At 38.3% G+C, this 9,709-nt stretch overlaps 1 protein-coding gene across 7 annotated transcripts in view; it reads right to left on the bottom strand.

The window, feature by feature from the left end:
• Positions 1–5,561: 5,561 nt before the first annotated feature.
• The window catches only part of Ssbp2 (single stranded DNA binding protein 2), a 211,930-nt gene continuing 207,782 nt past the window's right edge, over positions 5,562–9,709 (bottom strand). For 4 of the 7 annotated variants that reach the window (XM_031360763.1, XM_031360762.1, XM_031360764.1 and 1 more), the window contains one exon: positions 8,857–9,431. In XM_031360763.1, the coding sequence (XP_031216623.1) occupies positions 9,402–9,431 (30 nt within the window). In that variant the 3' untranslated portion in view covers positions 8,857–9,401. Of the gene's footprint in view, positions 9,432–9,709 lie in introns of all 7 variants that reach the window. The other 3 variants (XM_031360761.1, XM_031360767.1, XM_031360768.1) reach the window with 2 other exon arrangements.

Here is a 9,709-nt window from a genome sequence, read left to right as displayed (position 1 = left end):
AGAGAGAGAGAGAGAGAGAGAGAGAGAGAGAATGGGAGAGAGGTTCATTTCAACTGCATTAGAGTTCATTTAACCAAGATGGTGTATTAGTTAACTAACTTGTTCTCTGACCAGTAAGATTTTCATATTTAATGTTCTAATAGTTAAAAAGAAAACAAGTTTCCTTCCCCCACATTCTTTTAGCCTCTTTTGTTCTAAATGTGGCTTGAGAAGGAGTCCTTGGGAGGCAGGCTGCAGAAATTTTGACTGCAGGAAACAGAGTGTTACTCAAGTTGGGCAAAATAAATACAATTCTTTAAAGGACAATGGTGGAGTCAGCCCTGCAACCACAGTGATACTCTTGGTCTTCTGCAGCCATATCCCTCATCTTCTGGTTCATGCTCCTGGATTGTAGAGGGCAAAGGAAACCATGCAGCATCTGTAATTGCTCAGTGCTGTGGCTCAAAGGATCAAGGGCACGCAGACATTCAAACAGAAGACTAATTTCATAATTGTTTGCACTTCAAATGGCACAGTCTATGCTTTTCAATCAATTCTTCATACAAACAACTCCCAAAGTAGGTTTTCCCACATCTTTGTCTCATAATTAAGTCTGAAGGAAGTTTAATATACTCTTTTTAACAGAATCACGGAGAATAAAAATCTGGAGACAACAGTTAATGACCATCCTGAACTTTAGGCACATTCTGAATATATGTTAATTATCATCCTTTAAACAAATGCAGGAGCGAGAATTCAATTTATGAAGTAAAGCAGAGTTCAGATACTGAAATTCACAAATCACCATGCATCTCTGTTTTCTCCCTGCAGAGCACTGCTAGCCAGTTTTAAAGTCTCCCTTCAGTGCCTACTTTCCAAAGCTTGTTTCCTTCAAGGCTTTTCTTCTGGATACTGATTTGAAGTGTTTCAGTTGCTGCTGATTGTATTTGAAAAGTTTAAATGATGACGTTTGGGGCCAAAGTAAAAATCACCATGAAGAAGGCAATAGCACCAATTTTCCTCTTCAGCAGGAAAGCCATTATGCAGGAAGGCTGGGTGCGGGCAGAGTCTCATGTCTAAGCTGAGAATCTGTGGCAGTTTCTCGAATAGCTGTTCATCTTTGTAGATGCCAGTGTCCTACTCAGGTGCAGAAACATCAGCTACTCAAGAAGGGAAGATTCCGGACTTAATCACTTGTCTGCTTAGAATTCTTCTTCAGCTGGAGAAGCTTGCAGTCTACAAGCAGATCAAGTTTGGGGCCCGCGTCAAGAGCTTAGCTCATGGGAAAGCTGATTAGAGACAGTGCTGCCAAGTAAACCACAACTTTATGTATTTTAAGAAAGTCGAAATAAACATGAAAGGCTTTTAGAACATACACATTTATAATCTGATTTCAGGTTTTCTGAAGTGCCTATTACCAGAGCAGAACAGCACCAGCATCTGCAGTTACACAAGGGGGAGAAAATGTCATTCATTTTTTGCAAAAGTACAGTTCAGTACCTGTCTCCCACAGACACGCCATGCAAACCTCTCTAGGATGCACAACTGGAGTAGTAAGGACATTTCTCCAGAAGGTTTAAGGTAACCTGAAAAGAGAGGCAATGAAAGACAGCTCCTGCTCTTCCCAGACCATGTCCCGTACAGGCTGATTGAAGAGACTCAGTCTAGAAACACTCATGGTCATAGGCTCTCAGAAACCTGGACTGGCAACACTTCACACTAAGCTTCAACTGGAACAAGATATCCTGCAAATAAACATCCTTCAACACATTACAAATTTTAATAGAGATTTGTGGAAAGACTGTTATTTAAAATATTTCTGCAAAATTTATTGAATTTTAAGCTTCAAAGACTTAGTATTGAGAACTTTGTTACAGTCTGGTTTTATGGAGATAATTATCTTAGAAATCTTGATGGTGAATTTAACAATCTATCTTTTGTACAAAACACTAGTTTTGATTTGGCTATTTGGTCAACAAATGTTTTAAAAATTGTTACACATAACTGTGCATTTCCACATTAATTTGGAGGCCTTTTTTTGAAGCACTGGATCTGATGCAGTTGCCAATGCTTTCATTTGCATTGAATGCTTTTATATACAGCAAATGTTATCTATTTATTTAGTATTACTTTTCCCATAAGTTTATGTTCAGCTCTCCGAGAGTTTATTGAATGAAGAACTGCGTGTAGACAAGTGCTCTAATGAAAATGAAGTAAATATTTAAGATCCGACTGGCAACTGCCTGTTGTAACAGCAAGTTGAATTCTCAAAGCCAACATTACTCCCAATGCTTGGCATATGTGTTCTGTTAGAACAGTCTGCAGACCATTATGTATGTACGCAATCCCTTTAGTCCTCAGTGAATACTGGCTAACAAAGTGATGAGAAGAACAGTGAAAAAAAAGGTATAGTAGATACATTTGGTTTTGAAAAAACCAAAATAAGTCATTTACCTGAAAAACTATGCATACATACATACATACATATATACATACACATATATGTCAATGATGCTGGCTTTCTTTATGCTACTGATGCTAGTCCTACAATGTATGAAGATACCTTTATTGAAAACATGCTTAACTGTAACGTTCTCATGTCTTGCTGCACATTGAGTTCCATCCGTATTCTCAGGAAAAGTTGTGGCTGCAACGCATATGTTTCGGGTGAAGCTGTGAGGCTGCTCTTTTCCAGACTAACAGTTATTGCCAAGCAGAGCTCCAAACCTGAAAGGTTTTTGGAAAGATCTGCAAACTACATTTTTATGCATATTGTCTTCTGACTACAGAGCTTTCTAAAAAGCTATAATATATTCTTATCAAACTGTGCTGGAAATAAAACTCATAGAATGTAATAGTAATCCCACTTTTTGACGTAAAGTGTTTTGTTTTTTTTTTCCATCCTAACTATACATTAAACCACAGGGACACACACTTGCTGATGCAGATGCTCAAGGGCCAGATGTCACATGCTTGCCTCCTTCTCTCCCTTCAGAATTTCACTATGTACCACCTCATTCATGATTAGTAATGTTCTGTTGATGGTGACCTATCTGGGCAACAATTACCCTGAGCCTCCATGATGCTTCTGCTGTTAACAACCATCTGTAGACAACCAGAAACAGTTGAAATCACAAACTCCAGATCAGTTCTTGCCTGTCTGACTTCCACCTGCTTTGAACTCAAGGACCTGTCAGTTGCTTTCTGTCTACCCTTCAGTCTCCAGACACCCAGATGTTAAAAACTTGCCAGACAAGCTTCATGAGGAAAGCTTTGATTCATCCTGTCTGCTAACTGAGGTTTATAATACTTTCTCTAGTGTGTATGTATGTGTTGCATCACCAAACTGAAATATCCCATTTGGATCAAAGCCATAACAAATGATGTGGTACCAGTATTTTGCACACTTCTGATGGGTTCTGTATTTCCACTGCTTTCCAAGGATAGATTCTCAATACAATTAGGAGTCGTCTTCTCCTCAGTATAAGGAACTGACTCTACAACCTTTAGATAGATGTTTATGGTGAACTGAAGAGACACCATCACAATGCACTATCAAGATGAATTGATGTACTGTATGGATTATCTGAGCAAATGCCTCAGTTTCTGATATTGTGTATAATTTTACTTGAAATAAAATACTAAAACCTTATTCCTTAAGAGCAATTTGGGTAACAATATTTGGAGGCAAGGTTGTTATCTGACCACACAGAACCAGGCACTCAACCATTAAATCCTTTGCCTATAAATCCTTTGGCTGTACAGATCCCAGAATTTTATTTAGGGTATAATGCCCAATTTACTTCTGTGCACAGATGTCCACATTACAGTCTGACTTCTCATTCAGGAAACATTGTTCTGTCTCCATACAAACAACTTCCTTTACTTCTCTAACAAGTATTGAAGTAAAGGATAGAAATCAAAGGGTAGAGACTGTAAATCAAAAGTTGTATTTTATAATTAAATATGAAGACTGCCAAGTTAAGGGGCATTTATGTACATCTTTATGGTGACTTTTCCATCACACAAACAGCTCAGTACTTTTACAAAAACATTAAGTGATAAATTCACTTGAGGATAAATGTAACAATGTGCATGTGCACACACACATATACACACAAGTGCCAAGGTTACAAATGTGTCAGGTATCTGTTGGCCATTACTAAATTAAGAATAGGAATTACCAAGCCACCCCAGATTTCAATTATATTTATACATAAATTGTACATTTATAAAAACCTTACAAATAACTCTATTTTCCAGGAAGACATTGTAACAATTTAACACATGTAGTAAAAAAAAAAAAAACATTTTAAGTTCTTAAAATCACAATTAGATAAACAATTCAATAATCATATGGCTACCATGGATAAAGAATTCTATGTATAAAGATTTCTCTGTCTTTACACCCTGAAACAATAACATGTCCTTCCAATCATTTGCCTAACATATAGTTTACATGTTGTTAATTGTCTTAATGCAAAGAAAGTAAATATTTTTGAAGTTTGATCTAAAACCACACACAAACTTGAATCAGCACTTTATGTCAAGAAAATCTCTAAAGTTTTGCAAAAAATTTAGATCTCTACTCACATCATGTAAGATGGACAGATTATCTGAGGTGCTGTTTTCGAATAGATGGTTAATTACATTTAACCACCAATGTTACAAAGACACATGGGAACTTAGTCTACAGCATACTGTGTAGACTGTGTAGACTCCTGTAAGGGACCCAAACCTCACCCTCAGGTGATACACTGAGGCCAATTGTCACAAAAGAGAGTGAAATGTAGTAACTGGGAACAAATATTTAATTTTTTTCAAAGAATATTAACACTTACCTTTGCCAAAGTAAGAGCCCATCTTGCTTTAGAAATGAAGCACTACGTATTTTAGAAGCAGATCATAAGAGTCCAGTGACTGGGATAGTCAAAGTGAAGCAAACATTTATCCTAATAATATCCAGTAAATGTATACATGAAAACACCCAGTCCCACATTAAATGTTGTAACATTTATATATTTCATTTTAGTGCTGTATTTCATTTTTAAAATGCATACAGCAAAAAATTCACATTTAAATTTAAATTCCATATAGAAATGACTCTTTTACTCAAGAAAACAAATTCTGTAAGTTATCAAGGGAAACTCAACAGAGGAAATTCCCTTGAGACTCAGTCAGCTGAATATCTCTTTTCATAATAGAGTCTAGAGAAGTAATTGAAAGTCTCAGATGTGTGTTTATCATTATTAGGTCATCTAAACCGAATTGTGGTTCATGGGTAAAGTTAACACTTTAGGTGATGTCAATTCAACTTCTTATAAACAAATGTGTATGCCAGGAAGCTATAATTACTGCACCATTTCTGACAAGCTCAGTATGAAGTCCAATGCTGAGAAGCTAAATCTGGGCCTGGGAAACTACTCCTGCTTGTTCAATATATAGAATAGTGGTGTTCTCCTCTCTTGCCATCCCAAATAACTTTTATCAGATATCTCACCATTGAAATTAAATGTCAAAAGAAAAAAATTGTTTACTACTTATCAACAGTGCTATATAAAATAATATGATCTCAGTAGAAGTGGGGTTTATGAACAAAATTTATGCTGCCATCCCCAACACATGCACACATATATACACACATGTAGTATGCAGAATTGAGGTGGTATTAACAACAGTCCACTACTCTTGCTTTTCCCATATTTCTCAAGGCATATTTCTCAGACCAGGGGAGACTGTTACAAATGCTTACAATTGGATACATTGTTTTAAGCAAGCATGGGATTTGCTCCTCATATCAGAGAAATTTAATACACAAGAAGGAAAAACTACAAAAGACTAATTGGCATTTGGTAAGACATGTGATAATGGTCTCATCACACCAGTCTTCCCTCCATATACCATGTACTCATGGGCTTCTTGCCTCACTTAATGTCTCAAGGAAAGGAGAACTACGGCACACACAACAGGAAACAGTGTCGAGAGAACATTCAGATGTCACGTAGCTGTGATGTGTAACACTGCTTATGATGAACAGTAGTAATCAAGGAATGAAAATGAAATTGTTTCCCTCAGGAAAACTACCACCAGTACTACATACTGTGCAGAGGAGAAAGCTGCAAGGCTGAGAGGGAAAAGATGTTCAACCCTTGCATCTCATCTGTGCATCTCATCTCCTGGGATAGAAGGCAAGCATGGAAAAGCCAGGCGACAAGCTAACCTGGGTTTGGAGTACTGAGAACTGTGCATGGTCCCTGCTGAGGGCACAGCCCCAGAGTGATATGGGGAACGATGGAGGTAGCTGTGGAGCTCCTCGTATACCAAGATGACCTCACTCACTCCGCCTGCTGTCTTCAAAGCTGAAGACTGTTTGGTCCTTTCAAAAGCAATGGAGTTCAGATGCCTTACAGAATCATGAAAAGAAAAATGGAACAAATCTTCTCTAATTTCTGTAGGCACAGGTGCATCTGAGCACTTTCCTTGCCTGAAGGGAGCGGAATTGATTTGTGAGTTTTTTGGCAACCGAGAAATCTTAACCTCAGATTTTTAGCTGTAAAATTCCTGTTCACTAGCAACTGAACCCAAATTGGAATGTTTTCAAAAAAGTGATAATTTGTCCATCAGTGTACCAAGAAGCCTTTTTTTTTCCACACTGGACATCTTTGCAGTAAGAAAGTCAGGTGGTTAAGAACCATACAGGACTTAGACTGACACAAACTTTCAAACATCGGTGCACTAGGGAGGGCAGGGAGGAGTAATAGGATGCATGCTCACACCTGCTGCTCATTCTCACATTTTATGAGCGCATGCCATGTCCAATATATGTCAGTACTTCTGATTTCATTATTATGGGCTGAAGTATGCAAAAATAATAACCGCTGGCAAGCAGCATATACATCATGACAACATGAACATGCCAACAGTGGTAGAATGCATGAAAATGTTGGATTTTCTTATCAGAAAAACAATAAAGGTTAAATAATTAAGATCTAAATACAATCAATATAGTTTAATGTTTACCCTTCAGGTAACAAAGTTATCTGGCCATAAAAAGTAAGCATTCTTATATTTTCCTGTTTGTGAACATAGCTTTGTCTTAAAAATAATTTTTCAGTCTTCAAGAATTTAAAAATTGGAAACGGGTATTTTTTTAAACTGAGTTCTAAAAAACAACAACAACAAAAAGGAAGGAAATGAAAACAAAAACAAAATCATTTTACTTTAAAAAAAAAACAAAATAGGTTAGAAGTAGCACATGATGCTGCTACTTTATCATTATTAAAATGACATTTGTGTCATTTATATTCTAGTACTATTCCCAAAGAAGGGCAAGTAAAGTTAGCTTCATGATTTCTGTGTGTGGTAGGAATCATTTGCTTCCCTTCTCAGAAGACAAAGGACAGAAATGAAGGCCAGTCGTGATGCAGAGTAGAGCAAGGTCCAACACTGGAAAACTGAGCTTACTGAGACAGTTTAACTTTGTACAGTTGTATAGAGAGTGAAAGCTGCCACTGTCCCTAGTGATTCGGGTGAATGTACGAAGTGTCATCTCCAGATTAGCTCCACTTGAGGGTAAAGACTTCCTGTGTGAGCCTCCTGCAACAGGTTCCTGTAGCCGGTTAGTACAAGGATGCTCTCTGGTACAGTTGTAGGCCGACGCTGTGCTATAAACTATGACTCGTATTCTGTCATCTAGAGCTGCAATGTAAAGCTAATTCATTTTATTTATCCTCTATGCTCCCAGCATCTCTGGAATGCCCAGCCAAAAATTTCCATTTTCAGGAAGAATGAATCCGTGTGGATTTGAGAGAAATCAATTGTCTAGAACCAAGAGCAGGTAAAGAGTGTCAACATTCTCAGTTACATTACAGTCCCCAGGGACAGGGAGGAGTCCTCTCCCACAAGACTGGGCAGTACCCGCTAGCAGGGTAGAGATCAGTGGTTATGTGTATCTCAATTAGAACAGAAAGGATCGCAGAGTTGTCTTTTAGAGTATAAAATAAACTCTCTCTGCTTGTCCTATTGGGATTTGGTGTTTGGATACAAGATTAAACATAATCCCAAAGATCTGGGAAGTGGTATGCAGCAGGGCGCTTTCGTAAGGGAGGTAATTAAAAACTATTTCTTTACTCCCTTCTGAACTATAAGACACACAATAGAGATCTAGCCAGCTGCAGTCAACACACAAGTTACACAGATAATCTGCCTCCCAGGGCGAGCCCTCTGACCCCAGAACAGAGTGGACAGGGCATGTCTACTGCCACCTGTGAGCAGAGACAACAGAACAGACAGGAGCTACTGGGTGGGAGAAACCAGAAGTGCTGCAGGATCCTCTAGTGTTCTCATTCTCTGCTCTCTGGGCTAAAAGCCTGAATCATGTCACCGAGTCTGTCTGTTTTCAAGTGTCTGTGGAAATGATCATAGGAAATCTGAATAAACATACAATACCATTTCTCACTGTATATTATTAAAAATTTACTTCTAGATCCCTGGGAGAAACTGTAAATTCAAACAAGTGGCTTTGTTAACACTTTTGAATTTTATCGAGTTTAAGAGAGAATGTGTGCTAAAAGTATGATTAACCCATGTCACTTTATTGCTATGGTTTAAGTAATTTGAGTTAGCTAATGATTTCTGCATCATCTAAGACAAACAAATCAAAAAAGAACTCAATTTCAAGTGGTTATTGCGGAGGTGTACTGTCTGAAGCCCTGGCTGAGCTTCTGTTGAATTGCTTCCTTATATACAAAGCACCACACTACTTTGCATGAAGGTGACTGAATGCCTGCTGGACATGAGGATGAAGACACAATCTCGGTACACTCGGTACACTCTGAGGCTCACAGGCAACTTGCTTCAGACACAGTGAATGAAAGCTCTCAAATAAGCAATTTTATTCCTATCCATGATTGCAGACATTTACAAAACCATAACATCTGAGTTCACCTTAAAAAATAACTTATATAAAGCAGTGATGTACACAGCACAAAATAGATGGGGAAGGGCAGGAGCAACCTTTAATAATTAAAATGTAAACGTGAAAAAAAGGATGGAATAAAAGTCCCTACTTACTTCTACTTAGGATGTCATGTGATAATATCTTACAATGTCCCGTGGGTCAATGCAGTATGCATAAATATGCATACAGATCTGCATATACGATGCATTCTTTTCCCCACACATACACACAGAGAATCATCGCAGTTCAGTTGGGGGCAATGCTAATGTGCCACTCCGTACAGTTGCTTGAATCATATTCGGACCCGCTTTCTTCTCAAAATAGGGGAGAGAGCAGGAACTAAAAGGTGGTCTGGTTGTCTGAGATTCCTTTGTCTAACTGTACACGACGAGTAGTTTTCTTCCGTAGTAGTTCTGTGATGGGCTGACTCACGATGGTTTTCATGAGGAGACGCAGTAATGGATCACACACTCATGGTCATGCTGGGGGAGTACTACAAGGACAGAGAATCCAGTGGTTAAAAGTGATGTCAGTACGGTTCTTGTACAGTGGACAAGTGATGGATGTTAGTTTCTATGAACATTTAAGTACACACCTTTAACCTCAGGAAAATAAGGAACTTAGCAACTGCCAGCTCTGCTGAGTCTGTGAGAATACCAGATGCTCCAATGTGTTAGGATAGAAGCCTCATACACCCACACAGAGATACACACACCCACACACACAGATACGTGCATGCACGCACACACACACAGATACACACACCCACAC

The sequence above is a fragment of the Mastomys coucha genome, unplaced genomic scaffold (assembly GCF_008632895.1).
Source record: "Mastomys coucha isolate ucsf_1 unplaced genomic scaffold, UCSF_Mcou_1 pScaffold8, whole genome shotgun sequence".
Taxonomy (NCBI): Eukaryota; Metazoa; Chordata; class Mammalia; order Rodentia; family Muridae; genus Mastomys; species Mastomys coucha.
This window is presented reverse-complemented; position numbering and strand designations above follow the sequence as displayed.